The following is a 16,855-nucleotide window of genomic DNA, read 5'->3' as shown; positions in this document are numbered from 1 at the left end:
GTAGGGTGTGTGCAAGAGGCAACTGATTGATGTTTCTCTCTCACATTAATGTGTCTGTCTGCCTGTCTGTGTCTCTCCTTCATTCCCTCTTTCTCTAAAAATCAATAAATATATCCTCAGGTGAGGATTTTTAAAAAAGGTTATGTGACTTGCCCAAAGTCACATAACTACAAAGTGAGGAAGAGGTATTCATCCTCAGACTGAAGAGCACGAGGAACCAGTATCCATTTCTTTCTGATCATCTTGCCTCCTTGGATGCTGCACTCCTCACTATACAGGAGAACCCAAAGACTCTAGCAATTGGGAATGGCCAACTTGGGATCACCACAGCCTCAGGACTCACTTGAGCTGCATTTCGATGTTAAGGCTATGTAAGAAGTTTCCTCCGAAGGCAAGGCAGTCCACAGGGGTCAGCACAGCATGGATCCATCCTGCAGTGCAATATGACAAAATCAGAGCTGGAAGACATCTCCACTCCCCACTCAGCTCAAACACAACTCCTTATAGCAGAAAGCTTGGCAGTGACTCAGAACATTCTAAGTTCCTCTAGTTCTGAGCATTTTAGGTTCCTCCATTCTCCCAATACACATCCTGGCAAAGTCTGCCATCATTATAACCCTGAACTGGAACAATCTATGGGGTTAATAAACTCCTACTTCCCTCCTCTCCTCTTCAAAATCTCTTGGTTGCCTCACCCATCCTCTCTCTTATCTCTGAGAAGGGCATCACCTCCTTGCCATGACTACCACTTCTAACTCTGCTTTAGACAAAACAAAGAGTTCTTGTCTTGGACAGATCTGGGTTAAAATTCTGCCATTTCTAGCTAAATGTCCACTTCACAGGTTGGTTGTGAAGCACGCACCTAAGTTGGAAATCTATTCTCCTTGCGCTTAACACTATACCACCTTCTGAAAAACTTCTGATTTTTCTCCTTAAATCTCTCTCATATTCACCTCCCCTTCTCCATCCACACATCAATACATCCACACATCCTACCAATGTTGTGGTCAGAACCCTCATTATCTCACAACTAGGCTACTTACAACAGCCTTGAAACTGGCTCCTCTACATCAGCAGTTTTTAAGTTGTGGTCCAGTAAACGCTAGGGGATCCCTGGAACTTTTTCAGAGCATATCCAAGATTAAAACTATGCTCATGATAATACTGAGATGTGATTTGTCTTTTTCACTTCATCCTCATTCTCTCACGAGTATACAGTGAAATTTTTCCAACGGGTATATGACATGATATCATCACATGCAGAAGCAGATTTGAGGATCCAATTGTTTTCTATTAGCCCAAACATTAAAAATATTTGTGAAATGTAAATGTCAATCTTCTCACTAAATTTTGTTTTGGTTTGAAAATAGTTATTTTTCATAAACATTGATGTAATGAGCTTATTACTATTATCTCTGAATGGATTAATATATATCTTTGCATTTTGTTTTAATTTATAATATGAGAAATTATTAATATAAACCAAAAAGTAAATGCTCTTTTGGGTCCTCAATAATATTTAAGAGTATAGAGGGGTCCTGAGTGCAAAGTGTTTGCAAGCCACTGCTCTACACCAATCTCAACTTCTGAAGTCTTTCAGAACCCAACCCAAAGTGATATATCTAAAATACAAATCTGCCCATGTCATCCCCTGCTCATAATTCATCAGTGAAATGTTCATCTACAGAAGAATAAATAAACTGCCATATACTCATACAACAGAACACTAGAAAGCAAGTAAAATAAATTAATTTCAGCTACTTGATGCAACATGGATCTCACAATCACAATGTCCAGGGGGAGAAAAGCAGGTTAAAAAGAATATTATCTCTAATATGATGATTCCATTAATAGAACATTCAAGACATGTAAAACACTATCATACATTGCTTAATGAGGCATCCTATATAATAAAAGGATCAAAATGCATAAGAATGATAATCACCAACTTCAGGACAATGGCTAGCTCTGAGAGGGAAAAATGTGAATGTAATTGAAAGCATACAGGAGGTTTCAAATATATTTATAATAATTACCCAACATGGGAGCACCTAAATATATAAAGCAAATCTTGATGGATATAAAGGGAGAGACTAACAGTAATACTGTCATCGTAGGGGATTTTAATGCCCCATTGACATTGATGGATAGATATTCCGGACAGAAAATCAACAAAGAAACGAGGACCTTAAATGGCACACTAGATCAGATGGATTTAACTGACATCTTCAGAGCATTTCACCCCAAAGAAGCAGAATATACATTATTTTCAAAGTGCACATCGAACATTTTCTAGGACAGACCACATGTTAGGATGCAAAACAAGTCTCAATAAATTTAAGAAAACTGAAATCATATCAAGCATCTTCTCTGATCATAATGGTATGAAACTAGAAATCAATCGCAAGGAAAAAATGGAAAAGCACACACAAAGACATGAAGGCTAAATAACATGTTACTAAACAATGAATAAGGTAACAATGAGATCAAGAAGAATCAAAAGATATCTTGAAATAAATGAAAATGAGAACACAACCACCCAAAACCTATGGAACACTGTGAAAGCAGTCCTAAGAAGAAATTCATAGCATTACAGGCCTATCTCAAGAAACGAAAATCTCAAATAAACAATTTAACTTTACACTTAAAGGAACTTGAAAAAGTACAATAAATAAAGCCCAACGTGAGTAAGGAAGGAAATAATAAAGATCAGAGCAGAAATAAAAGAAACAGTCATAAAAAACAACAATACAAAAGATCAATGTAAAAAAGAGCTGGTTCTTAGAAAACATAAACACAATTGACAAACCTTTAACCTGACTCATCAAGAAAAAAAGAGAGAGGACCCAAATAAATAAAATCAGAAATGAAAGAGAAGTAACAACTGACATGAAAGAAATAAAAAGGATTGTAACAAAATATTATGAAAAACTATATGCCAACAAATTGGACAATCTGGAAGAAATGCATAAATTCCTAAAAACATACACTCTTCCAAAACTGAATCAGAAAGAATCAGAGAACCTGAATAGACAGATGACAATTAGTGAAACTGAAGCAGTAATAAAAAAAACTCCCAACAAACAGAAGTCCTGGACTGAATGGCTTCACAGGTGAATTTCCAAAACATTCAGAGAACTAAAACCTATCCTTCTCAAACTATTCCAAAAAATTCAAGAGGAGGGAGGACTCCCAAGCTCATTTTACAAGACCAGCATTATCCTAATGCCAAAACCAGATAAAGACACTACAAAGAAAGAAAATTATAGGCCAATATCCCTTATGAACATAGATGCTAAAATCCTCAACAAAATATTAGTAAACCGGATCCAGCAATACATAAAAAAAGATTGCACACCATGATCCAGTAGGATGTGAGGTTGGTATAATATCCACAAATCAATAAACATGATACAGCTCAGCCAGCGTGGATGAGTGGTTGAGCGTTGACCTATGAACCAGGAGTTCATGGTTTGATTCCCGGTCAGGTCACATGCCAGGGTTGCAGGCTCAATTCCCAGTAGGGGGCGTGCAGGAGGCAGCTGATCAATGATTCTCTCTCACCATTGATGTTTCTATCTCTCCCTCTCCCTTCCTCTCTGAAATAAATTAATATAGAGATATAAAACAGGGAAAGTCTGAAATTGATTACCTAAGCTCTTGTCTCAAGACTGGAAAAGAGAAAGCAAAAAACCCAAAGCAAGCAGAAGGAAGAAAAACAAAGATAAAAGCAGAAATCAGTGAAAATGAAAACAGAAAAATCAATGAAATGAGTGTTTTTTAAAGTTCAATAAAATTGATAAACTTCCATCAATATTCACACAGAAGAAAAGAGAAGGCACAAATAACTAATATCAGGAATGAAACAGGGTTTCACTAGAGAACTGGAAGACATCAAATGGATAATAAGGAAATACTATGAACAACTCTACACACACAAATTTCACAACTTAGAAAAAATGGACCAATTCTCCTTAGAAGTACAAACTATCACAACTCACCCATTATGAAATAATTTGAATACCCTAATAAAGTTCAAGAAAATTGAATGCTCATTAAAAACTTCCCCCAAAAGAAATCCCTAGGTACATGAAATTGGACTTGAGAATTCTACCAAATGTTTTCAGGAAATTTAACACTAATTCTGAAATTAAGAAATCAAGAAAATCTAAATGGAGAGACTTACTGTGTTAATGGGAGACTCAACATGGTAAAGATGTCAACTTTTCCCAAATTGAGACAACTGGGAGGACTTTTTCAAAATACACACACTCAGATCCCACTCAAGACCTACAAATTCGTATTTCTAGGGGTGAAGCTTAGGCATGTGTTGTTTAGGAGAAAAGCCCCACCTTCCCCCCACATCATTCTGATTTATAGCCTGCAATGCCAGCCTCCCAGTCACCATCATTAGAGTCATAGGGCTGAGAGTTCTGCTCTCTATCACCAAGTACCCCAGTGCAAAGAAGTCTATCAACCTCTTCCTGGGCCTCCCCACCATTAGCCTTCCCAAGTGGCTATGCTGCTCACTGGCCACCATGTGAATTTTCTTGATGTCCAGTTCTGAGCCTTCAGCTGATATGAAAGGATATCCCACATAATCACATAAACATATTATAGCAAGGGGCTGGCTCTGATGCCACAAGCTCTCCTCTCCCTGCCCTCCTCAAATGCTCCCAGAGGGGCCCAGAAAAGACCTGTGGGAATGAAAAGCGTCTGTCCTTGCTTCACAGAACACTTGTAGCACTTTTCCACCTGGTCCCCAAAGAACATCTCATCCTGGTTAGAGGAGCTGCTCCAGCACTCAAAGAGAGTCAGGTTGGCATTTGTTGGGCGGATCAAGTAGAAGATCTTCTCACCCTGAAACAAAAAGAGGTTGAAATGCCAAAAACATCAAGGGTTTCCAGAAAAGTCCTCAAGGGGTTCTCCAAAAGGATATTCTCTCTCCCATGCTCTAAGACCACACAGTATGCCAGAATTCTTTTCCAAACCCATCCAAAGATCATTTTATTTGAATTTGGAAAACTTCAAAAGGTACTTTTTCACTTTTAAGCTTCTATGATATTGACAAAAATAATTTTAAAAGGGTATTTCAAACAAAATTGTTCAACTTAGCACAAATGTACACCAAAGGGTCCTATTTTTCATGCAATGCCAAATGAAAAATGGCCTCTATGGATAAAAAGATCAATATTACTAACCCTAGGAGAATTTAAGGCCACATTACCAATGAGAAGAAATTGAATTTGCCTTTAAATGCCATTTACAGAGAGTATTCCTTCTCACACCTACAATCAAAGCTAATAAAAGTTTAAAAGTTCAGTAATCGCCTAAGGACTTCTGAAAGATTTTATGTTAGGTGATTATCTGCTAAAAGAACATTTTATTTCCTAATTATATTTTGCCTGGATAATCACCAGATACATAATTTGGCAGAAAAGACACAAAAACCCACTAGCACAAAAATATCCCAACCCACAGCTTTATTACTTTAACCAGTATTTCATGATAAATTTCAATGGAGGAAAGCAACAGTAGAAATTATCTTTAAAAATTATCTATTGCCGAAACTGGTTTGGCTCAGTGGATAGAGCATCAGCCTGCGGACTGAAGGGTCCCAGGTTCGATTCCGGTCAAGGGCATGTACCTTGGTTGCGGGCACATCCCAGATGTGCAGGAGGCAGCTGATCGATGTTTCTCTCTTATCCGATGTTTCTAACTCTCTATCCCTCTCTCTTCCTCTCTGTAAAAAATCAATAAATTATATTTTAAAAAAAGAAATACACACTGAATTATTATGAGATAAAAGGACACCATGTCTGCAACTACTCTCAAATGTTTCAGAAAAAAATCTATATATAAAATCATTTTATTATGTTTGCTTTAAAGAAAGAAAGAATGTAATAAAATGGTAACCTTTGGAGAATCTGAATAAAGGACACAGAAATTCTTCCTGTTATTTTTGTATTTTTTCAATAAAAAATTATTTAAAAATAAAAAGTTTGCCTGGCTGGCATGGCTCAGTGGTTGAGCATCGACCTATGAACCAGGAGGCTGCAGTTTGGTTCCTGGTCAGGGCACATGCCCAGGTTGCAGGCTCAATCCCTAATGGGGGGTGTGCAGGAGGCAGACGATCAATGATACTCTTTCATCACTGATGTTTCTATCTCTCCCTTTTCGTTCTTCTCTGAAATAAAAAAAAAATATATTAAAAAATAAAATAAATAAAAATTAAAAAGTTAAATGTAACATTTGCATGATAGCTTTTCATTTAAATGCTCCATCCTGACAGGAGAGGGCTGGAAGAGGTTAATGGGGGGGGAGGAGGACCTATGTAATACTTTCAACAATAAAAATCAAAAGAAAAAAAATGCTCCAGTCCATCCAGTGTGGCTCTATGGTTGAGCATTGGCCCATGAACCAAGAGGTCACGGTTCGATTCCTGGTCAGGGCATATGCCCAGATTGCAGGCTCAATCCTGCACGTGAGGGAGAAGGCAGACGATCTATGATTCTCTCTCATCATTGATATTTCTATCTCTGTCTCTCTCTCTTCCTCTCTAAAATCAATGAAAATATATTTTAAAATAAATGCTACAATTTCGTCATGAGAAAACAATGGAAACAATTAGTTCAGGATTGGTGATCAGTTGAACAAGAGCCATATCCGTTTTCTGCTCTATCCTTGACATTTCTGAAAAGAAAACTAAATAGTATGAACAATGGTGGAAAACAATCAAAATTATTTAAGAAATGTTTTCTAGACCTCAAAAATCCTTTGTAGTCATTACCAATTGATATTCTAATTATAACAACTAAAAGGAAAATTATCTATAGGAAGGCTGACATTAAAACAAAACTCATATATTCTCTGTCTTGATGGTGGTGAAAGTTATACAACTACTTGTATATACAAGTGTCAAAACTCATTATACTATACACTTAAAACATTAATTTTATGGTATACTAGAGGCCTGATGCATGATATTCGTGCAAGGGGCTCGGCCCTCGCAGCCCCTCGCAGCCCCGGCCAGCCCTCACAGCCCCAGCTTTGTCCAGAAGCTCATACAGACGGTCGTTCTGCTGTTCAGTCCAATTAGCATATTAGCTCTTTATTATATAGGATAGGATAAAGTATGCCTAAATAAAGTTAGGGGGAAGGGAAGTTTCGCAAGTTACCAGGAATTTCAGCAGTAAATATGGACATTTGCACACAGTGGTAGTATATATTGGTTCAATTAAGAAGATAATAGTTGGAAAAATTTTAGGCATCTGCTATTATTGAAAAAAATGTTAAGCACCAACTGTGAAGTAGAGACAGTTTACATGGCATACTCACTAAGTACCCAATCCTGGCAGAGTAGTTACATGGAAATGTCACCCAAATAGAATCTGGGAGGCAGGAAGGCCTCAGCAGCCTGTTTTGTGCTGCCACCTGAAAAAAAGAGTGGTCCAAGGCCTGACTGCCTACAGAAGCTGTACACATTCCTACCTTGAGCACATGGTACCAGACCGAGGTGCCGCCAAAGTCAATGTGGAAGTCTGTATAGCTATCCCGCACGCTCATGAGGCAGTACTTCTGCACATTGGGCCTCTCAAATATACACTCCTCGGGCCACAAGTTCTCCACCCATGAGAGCTTCCGAACAATCTTGGGTGTCTCCACAAGGTTAGAAAGCCTAGCAAGGAAGGGATGGAGAACAGATGTCAGCTGATTAGGAATTGAAGTTGAAGTCTGAATAAAATGCCCTCCGTTCCAGTGAGAGTCAGATAAAGACAAGGTTGTTCTCTCCACAGAATCCCCAAGGGTACATAGGACACTTATTTCTGTAAATCTGGTCAGCATCCTCATTCCACTCAGCTCTAGAGGTCCCAAGGCCCAGCTCCACAGCCTTCTTCAATCAAAGGCAATCATGTCTCTACTAAATGTTCATACCCCCTCACCCCAGACCACTCACTTGGCCCTTGGTTTATAACAGTTAATTGTATCGTCCCCATCTCATGGTGTCTTCTTTATGAGGAACCATTAGAGAAACCTCTCTGGGCTGAGTTCCAGGTAAAGAAGTGTTTCTCCCAAACATCTGGTTGTTTTTATCCTATGTGAAAACCACAAATCCTGTACTATTACATTCCCTTCTTTGTTCTGAACTTCAGGGAATTCAGTGAAAGCTCTAAAGTCCTTCTCCATCAACTATACAGACATTCATACATGCATTTTGTGGGCAGATGACCCACCAGATGTATCTTATCTCCCCACCTTTATTTTCCTTTTATTCCAATTTTCTCTTTTCCCCCCTCTTTGCATCTCTGTAAGCTGCTTGAAATAGTCTTTCAAAATGAAGTGAGGTATAAACAAACGTAGGGGTTTTTTTTTTAAACACCTTCAGGTTAACTTTGTATGTTAAAACCAATAGCAAGGGTTTCAATATTGTACTATAGTTATTGTAAGATGTTGCCATTGAGGGAAACTGGATACACAGGAACCCCCTGTACATTTTTTTACAATTGCCTGTGAATCTGTAATTATGTCAAAATTAAAGGTTAAAGAAGTAAACAATCAGACAGTACTCTTTCTAAGTGCAAAAGGATATGTTATGATTTTCGGGATCTCCCATGGTTTTGAGCACAGAGAAGACTACATATATTTATTGAGTATATGAGTCCAGACAAAATCATTTAAAGATCATAAGCTTTTTTTTCTTCTTTTTTAAATCTAAGAAACCTTATCCTTAGAGAAACTATTTGGGGGTAATTTTAGTAAGTCTATTTCCAGGGACAGAGGACCTATCCTGGGAGTTAAACAAGTGGCCATGCCACATTCTAAATATCAGAAGGTATAAGAAAGCTATCCTGGTCTTGAAGGAGATAAAAATTAATTAAATTAGCTACTATATAATCTATCCAATGCTAGAAACTGTGAAGGAGAAATATGATTTGGTTGTTATGTGAGCATCAAACTTAGAAAAGTATAAACCAGCTCCCCATCCCAAAGGAAGTAACCATGAGGAGGAAGGGAAAGGATCACTAATATATACTCAGTATATAAGTTCCAGGCATTTGTCAGGCTTTTTACTCACCCCTGTCCCTCCTACCTGGTATCAGAGAATTCCAAACTAATGACATTGAGGACTTTCTCCCTCTTCCCACTGTAGTAATACTTCACAAAATCACCAAGCTTCATCTTGCAGTCGGCCTGGCGCGCCACATCAATCACATCAATCTCTTTGTCAGAGCCTGGAGTAAAGAGATGGGTTCTGTACCAAGTGGTCTCAGAGACCGGGGAAGTGTCTCTCATCCTCTTACCAGTCCCTAGAATGGCCTGCACTCAAAACCTCTCTCCTCAGACATTCTATTTGTATGTGCATATTTGAGAGGTGAGTGTAGGAATCCCTCACACTCTCCTATGTGATAGATCCAGGACTACTAGGGCAACAGAAATACCTGACACACAGCCTCTCACAGTACAATCCTCCTGCCTGGGCCCTGCTTCCTCACTTTTTCTTTTCCTCTCCCCCAAGACGCATGCTCAGAAGAAAATTGGCATGTGAGGGCAAAAAAATCAAAAGCTTTCTCATCTCAAGCAAGGACAGAGAGACCATTACAATGTCTGGTACTGCCCAGGTTAAAAAAATGGGGCTCCACCTGAGGTTTTGTGATCTGTTAGGAAAAAGGAGAAGGAGAAGGACAGGATTTTGGTTCTAGCTTTGCCAAATAATGACTCTGAGCAAGCACTTCACCTGAGATTCCCGAGATGGTTAGAAAGGAAATGCAAAAGATAGATTGGAGGGGTCACAGTCTTAATGAGTCTTAATGAGAGTGAACAATGTTACAGTTAAGATGGTCTGTGTTGCTTACCAACATAGTGTTCCACGTCCCTCACAGTGAATGATGGTGAGGGTAGGGTCATCCCCAATCCATCCTTCTTCAAGACTAGGATGGGCACACTGAAGCTATTCTCTTCCAGGAATTCCACAGTCAGCTGACTTCCAGTGGGTTTCAGAATCACTTCATCTGAGCTGTGGGCCATAGGAGAGAAACTCTGAGCCCCAGAGGCCCTGCCACTGAAGGCCTCACTAGATGCTACCACTCAGTTATCAGGTGGGATCTTGCTGAGGGGATCTAAGGTAGGCTGGCAACTAATGGCATAAACTTCATGTGCTAGGGAAGAAAGGACCTATCCAAGGTAAGAAGCCAGGTCACTGGCAGAGGTGGAAAGCTTAACCCAGGATATCCTGTCAATAGCATGCTATTCTCTGGATGTCAAAGGAAGACATCAATCAACAGCCTGCCCACGAAGAAAAGACATAGCTGACAAGTTTAGCTAATTTATTCTAACTCAGAGCAGTAGTATCCCATTTAAAATATTGGCAGATAAAGAGAAAATACTAACAAAAAACAAAAACAATTTTTACAATCACTTACTCAACACACATACTTAGGTAACTAGAAAACAGGAGGGTTTTTTTTTAAAAAAAAAAATCATGCTGGAGAAAAGATGGGACTATTTGGTAAGTTGTGTTGAGACAAACATCTGGAAAAATATTATGCTCAATGTCTACCGCACTGTTTACATAACTCTAGACAATTCAAAGATTAAATTGGAAAAAATAAATACATGGAGTAGTACAAAAAACATGAGACAAGGCACAGCACCTACTAAAAATAGTAAAAATAAATTTAATTACATAAAAATTAAAATTTTCTTCAAGGAAAGCTATTATAAATCAGTAAGAAATAGGCAGCAACCCAACAGAAAAATTGTCAAACAACATAAGCAAGCAGTAACAGAAAGGAATAGGACGATTTATAAACATACAAAAATATATGTGTCTCCTTCATAATTAAAGAAATCAAGTGGGAACATTTCATTTTTTATCTTATCAGAAAAGCAAAAAAGTTCTAGCCAGTTTCGCTCAGTGAATAGAGTGTCAGCCTGCAGACTGAAGGGTCCCCGGTTCAATTCCGGTGAAGGGCACATGCCCAGGTTGTAGGCTCAATCCCCAGTAGGGGGCATGCAGGAGGCAGCCAATCAATGATTCTCTCTCATCACTGATGTTTCTCTCTCTCTCTCTCCCTCTCCTTTCCTTTCTGAAATCAACAAAAATTAAATAAATAAATAAATAAATAAATAAATAAGCAAGCAAGCAAGCAAAAAAAAGTTTGATAGTAAACAGTGCTGGCCAGTATACAGGGAATTAGATACTTTCACACATTGTCTAGTGGGAGTGTGAAATATAGTCACTTTGCAAATAATTTGGCAATATTTGTAAAAATTTTTAAAGCACATACTCTTTGACCTAGCAATTTCACTTTTAGGTAATAAATCTATAAATAAACTTATCCACATATGCAAAAACTTGATTATAAAGACATTTACTGCAGGTTTTTTTCTAACAGCAAAGTACTAGAATCAATTTAAATGTTCATCAATAGAGGATTGGTTAAATAAATTATATATTCATACAGTGGAACACTAAACATCCATGAAAAATAATAAATACATGTGCATGTGTTAATATGGACTGATCTTCGAGATATATAATTTTAGGCCTGGCTGGTGTGGCTCAGTTGGTTGGAGAATTGTTCCATGGACCAAAGGTTATGAGTTTAATTCCTGGTCAGGGCACATACCCAGGTTGCGGGTTCAATCTCCAGTAAGAGTGTGTTCGAGAGGCAACTAATAGATGTTTCTCCCTCTTCCACTCTCCCTTCCTCTCTCTAAAAATCAATAAAAAGAATTTTTAAAGGTACATAATTTTAGGTTAAAAAAGCAAGATGCAGCCCTAACCGGTTTCGCTCAGTGGATAGAGCGTCAACCTGCAGACTGAAAGGTCCCAGGTTCGGTTCAGGTCAAGGGCATGTACCTTGGTTGCGGGCACATCCCCAGTAGGAGGTGTTCAGGAAGCAGCTGATCAATGTTTCTCTCTCATCGATGTTTCTAACTCTCTATCCCTCTCTCTTCCTCTCTGTAAAAAATCAATAAAGTATATTTTTTTTTTTTAATATATTTTATTGATTTTTTTTTATAGAGAGGAAGGGAGAGAGATAGAGAGCTAGAAACATCGATGAGAGAGAAACCATTGATCAGCTGCCTCCTGCACATCTCCTACTGGGGATGTGCCCGCAACCCAGGTACATGCCCTTGACCGGAATCGAACCTGGGACCCCCCAGTCCGCAGGCCGACGCTCCATCCACTGAGCCAAACCGGTTTCGGCAATAAAGTATATTTTTTAAAAAACTAATTAAAATGGTTAAGACTGCAAATTTTTAAAAAAGCAAGATGAAGAATATAGAGTGTTTCTATTTGTATTTTTTAAAAGAATAATTAATACAAACACATACATTCTTTTTTTTTAAGTATGCAGTTTTATTTAATTCTCACCCGAGGATTTTTTTCCCCATAGATTTTTAGAGAGAGTGGGAGAGAGGGAGGAGGGGAGAAGTGAGAGAGAGAAACATCAACATAAGAGAAACATTAACTGGTTGCCTCCTGCACACACACCCTGACTGGAGCCAGGGATTGAACCTGCAACTAAGGTACATGCCCTTGACTGGAAATCAAATCTGAGCCGCCTCGATCCACAGGCCGAAACTCTAACCACTGAGCAACCAGCCAGGACCGCATTCTTGTATAAGCAAAAAACTACTTCTGAAAGAATGCACAAGAAATTGGTTAAATTTGGAGAAGAGATCTGAGGGGTCTGAAGTAAAAAGGAGACTCACTGCCTTTACATAAACAAAACAAAAAATATTAAGTTAAAGAAAAAGTTATAATTCTAAACAACACTTTAGTTACAGGAAAGCTGAAAATGATCAAATGAATTAAAAACTAAGCAAAAGAGAGTACCTTCATTCATTAACTTTTTTAACTCATTATTTTTGCACAACTGATGTAATTTATTTTTAATAAGCCCATCTTAATTTTTTTAAAGGAAACTCTGTTTTGATTGCAAAAGACAGACATGATCCCTCATATTTTTCTTTATTTTTTAAAAGAGATTCCTCATCTTTATAATGAGAATTAAACTTTTGGATCTTTAAGACTCTTGGCTGTCCCAATCTGTGGGTACATGTAAATATCCTCGTCTGACTTGAGCAAAACTGCCTCCCAATCTATCAAAAGTTTCCAGAAGTGGACCTTAATGTACTCTGTGTACATCAAATGAAACTCTAGCAATGTTTCTCAGGAACTAAAACAGAAGCTCCCTCTCCAGAGGGAACTCACAGAGCCCTGTAGACACCTCCAAGTGGGGGAAGCACCTAATGGGACAGCCAGCGGGAAAGCTGGAAAGAAGAAGGTCCCAGCTTCCCGGAGCCATAGAGTTCACCAGCCCTTGGGGTACAAGTACTCACCTGTCAAAGGTCCGACTGCGGAGCTCTCGAATGAATGTAGGGCTTCCAGTTTTCACCGGCTTCCCCTTGTGTGCATCATGCCCTTTTGAAGACACACGGCGTTTTTTCACTAAGCCAGAAAAAGACATGAGACCATGAATCAGAATGGCTGTGAGCTATGTTTCCAAGAGCAAAGGCCTCAGCAGACCCTGCTCCTCTTCCAATCTAATAACTCCTTAGAGCACCAGGAGTCAACAAGGCCCTCACAAACTCAGGAAAGTTCTTAGTGAGGATAGGTGCTTCTTCTGAGAAATCCCCAGGGAGGGAGGGAGGGAGGGAGGGAGGTGAAGCTCTGCACTCTGCCCTCTCCGTGGGGCAGCTGCTGTCCTGCAGGGCCTATATACTATATAGTCTCTGCTATTTCCCAAGGGAGATGAATCTGAAGCACCCACACAAAGGCAATCGCCCTTCCAAGCTTCCTTTGCTTTGTCTTTCCTCTGGCCCATGTTCTCGTGAAAATCCCAAGATCTACTTACTAATGGAAGGCCCATGTAAGACCTCACAGTTGGGGCAGTGGTAGAGGTCAATGTCAGCAGCCTTCTCCTCTTCAACACCAACACAACTAGAAAAGACAAAATCAGCCAGGGTTTATGGAAATTTTATTTTTTATAAGGCCTATAACTGTGCTGTTCAGTACACATGATTATTTACATTTAAATTAATTCAAATTAAAATTTTAAAAGCAGTTCCTCCATCACACTAGCTATAATTCAAGTGATCAATAGCCACATGTACCCTAGCCAGTTTGGCTCAGTGGACAGAGCATTGGCCTTCGGACTGAAAGGTCCCAGGTTTGATTCCGGTCAAGGGCACATGCCCGGGTTGCGGGATTGGATCCCAGGAGGCAGCCGATCAATGATTCTCCTCATCATTGATGTTTCTCTTTCTCTCTCTCTCTCTCTCTCCCTCTCTCTCTCTCTCTGTCTTCCTTTCTCTCTGAAACCAATCAATTAAAAAACAATTTCTGCCCAACCGGTTTGGCTCAGTGGATAGAGCGTTGGCCTCGGACTGAAAGGTCCCAGGTTTGATTCCAGTCAAGGGTGTGTGCCTTGGTTGCGGGCACATCCCCAGTGGGAGATGTGCAGGAGGCAGCTGATCAACTCTCTCATCGATGTTTCTAACTCTATCCCTCTCCCTTCCTCTCTGTAAAAAATCAATAAAATATATTTTTTAAAAAAATAAAAATAAATTTCTGGTTAAAAAAAAAATACCCACATGTGGCTAGAGGTTACCATATTGGGCAGATTATCAAACATTTTCATCAGTGCAAAAAGTTCTAGTGGACTACACTGGCCTAAAACAATTATGACAGAGTTAAAAATGAAGACCGTAAAACTTCATTAAGACTCAGAATGGCCCTGGCCAGTTCAGCTCAGTTGGTTGGGTGTTATCCCATGCACCAAAAGGTTGGTGGTTTGATTCTGGTCAGGCCTGGATCCCCAATCCCTAGTATGGGGTGTGCAGGAAGCAGCCAATCAATGTTCTGCTCTCACATCAATGTTTCTCTCTCTCCCTCTCCCTCTCCCTCTCCCTTCCTTTCTCTCTAAATATCAATAAAAATATATATATATTTTAAAAAGACTCAGAATGGTCAAAGCAGAAAGAGACTCTAGAGCAGTGTTATCCAATAGAAATATAATGTGAGCCAAATAGGTAATTTTAAATGTTCTAGTAGCCACATGAAAAGGGTAAAAAACAGGTGAGCCCTAGCCGGTTTGGCTCAGTGGATAGAGCATTGGCCTGCGGACTGAAGCATCCCGGGTTCAATTATGGTCAAGGGCATATGCCCGGGTTGCAGGCTCGATCCCCAGTAGGGTTCGTGGAAAAGGCAGCTGATCAATGATTTGCTCTCATCATGGATGTTTCTATCTCTCTCTCCCTCTCCCTTCCTCTCTGAAATCAATAAAAATATTTTTTTAAAAAGAAACAGGTGAAATTTTATTATTTTATTTAACCAATATATCCAAAATATTATCATTTCAACATATAATAAAATTTAAACTTTATTGATCATTGTACTTTATTAAATGCAAAAGATTAAAAGGGTATTTTATTGTCAACAGTGGTTCTGAGTGAAGGATTACAGGTAATCATTTTCCTCTTATCTGTGTTTTCTAATTTTCTATAGTGAACATGTTATTTATTTCATATTGTAATTTCTAAAATATATTTAATTTTGAAAATTTGAGTTTGCATGTATATGAGGTAGAAATCTCACAAAATTAAATCCTTCTTCACCAAAGAAGTCATCAGCAGTCCTCCAAGTAACTCCGGCTAAGATCAAACTCCTAAAATCTTTTAGTCGGCCACACACAGCAGGGAGAATAAGAATAGGGCAGAGCTCCAACTATTTCAGCCAAGATCATGCTCATAAACTGACTTCCTGGGATCAGGACCCCCAACACTTTCTATATATATATATGTATATTTCTTTATTGATTTCAGAGAGGAAGGGAGAGGGAGAGAGAGAAACATCAATGATGAGAGAGAATCAGTGATTGGCCGCCCCCTGCACGCCCCCTACTGGGGATAGAGCCCGCAACCCACGCATGTGCCCTTGGCCAGAATCAAACCCGGGACCCTCAATCCGCAGACTGACGCTCTATCAACTGAGCCAAACCGGTTAGGGCCCCATCACTTTCTCAAGTGCTAATACTAATGTCTATAAACCTACTGCATATCAATAAACTGAGGATATCACCATCAAGTTGGTAGGATTTTTAAAAGGACTCAGATAATGTACATAGAGTACCTCGCACAGTGAGGACAGAGTCTGGTACACAGTAAGTAGTCAGTAAGTAATAGCTAATATTTTTTCATCCAGCCTAGACCTCACCCTTAACCTGCTTAAACTTTCTTTAAATATATTCCCCAAACCTTATAGCATTAACTCATTTCCCTGGACTACATCCTTTCTGTCTCACACCCCTGTTACCTTTGCACACTGCTCAAGAGGGACCCCTCGAGTATCTTCTCCTGAACTTTCATCCCACATAGCTATGTGCTTTCTCTACCCCAAACATCCACGGCTCATCAACTTTCTCGACTTTTCTACTGTACCCCCAGAAATCCTATTTCTTGGTAAACAAATCCCTCTATATTCACATCCCTTTCAACAAACCCCTTCTCTCCACCTTTCTGGTTTAACTGAATGCAGTTTCTCACCATTTTCTCTATATCAGTGCCACTCAAAGTATAGCCCATGCACTAATGCTGTGATAAATACAGAAAGAGCACAAAAATTTTAATGGCAATTTGGCTGAGGAATTTTACATCTGTTGAATCTAATAATAAAAAATTGGGGCTTTTGTATAGCTTTTTTATTCAGACCACTTTTCTAGCAATTCATATTTTATTTAAAAAAGGACTGGTCCAAGAAAAAAAAAAAAGGGACTGGTCCATTGTCCATTATGGATTGGAAATTAAAGAGTCGAAGAAACACTTTGGTAGAGCCCTGTCAGGT

General features: G+C 39.1%; 1 protein-coding gene across 1 annotated transcript in view; it reads right to left on the bottom strand.

The window, feature by feature from the left end:
* Positions 1-16,855, bottom strand: part of PHF8 (PHD finger protein 8) — a 75,674-nt gene that overhangs the window by 41,676 nt on the left and 17,143 nt on the right. Inside the window, exons 3-9 of the mRNA XM_081115439.1 lie at positions 13,869-13,954; positions 13,354-13,462; positions 9,855-10,015; positions 9,092-9,233; positions 7,492-7,678; positions 4,698-4,860; positions 344-431 (exon numbers count right to left, since the gene is read on the bottom strand). Coding sequence (XP_080971565.1) covers positions 344-431; positions 4,698-4,860; positions 7,492-7,678; positions 9,092-9,233; positions 9,855-10,015; positions 13,354-13,462; positions 13,869-13,954 — 936 coding nt within the window. The remainder of the gene's footprint in view (positions 1-343; positions 432-4,697; positions 4,861-7,491; positions 7,679-9,091; positions 9,234-9,854; positions 10,016-13,353; positions 13,463-13,868; positions 13,955-16,855) is intronic.

This window comes from Myotis nattereri, assembly GCF_964212035.1.
Source record: "Myotis nattereri genome assembly, chromosome: X".
Classification (NCBI taxonomy): Eukaryota; Metazoa; Chordata; class Mammalia; order Chiroptera; family Vespertilionidae; genus Myotis; species Myotis nattereri.
Note: the sequence above shows the minus strand (reverse complement) of the source record. Positions and strands in the feature narration are given on the sequence as shown.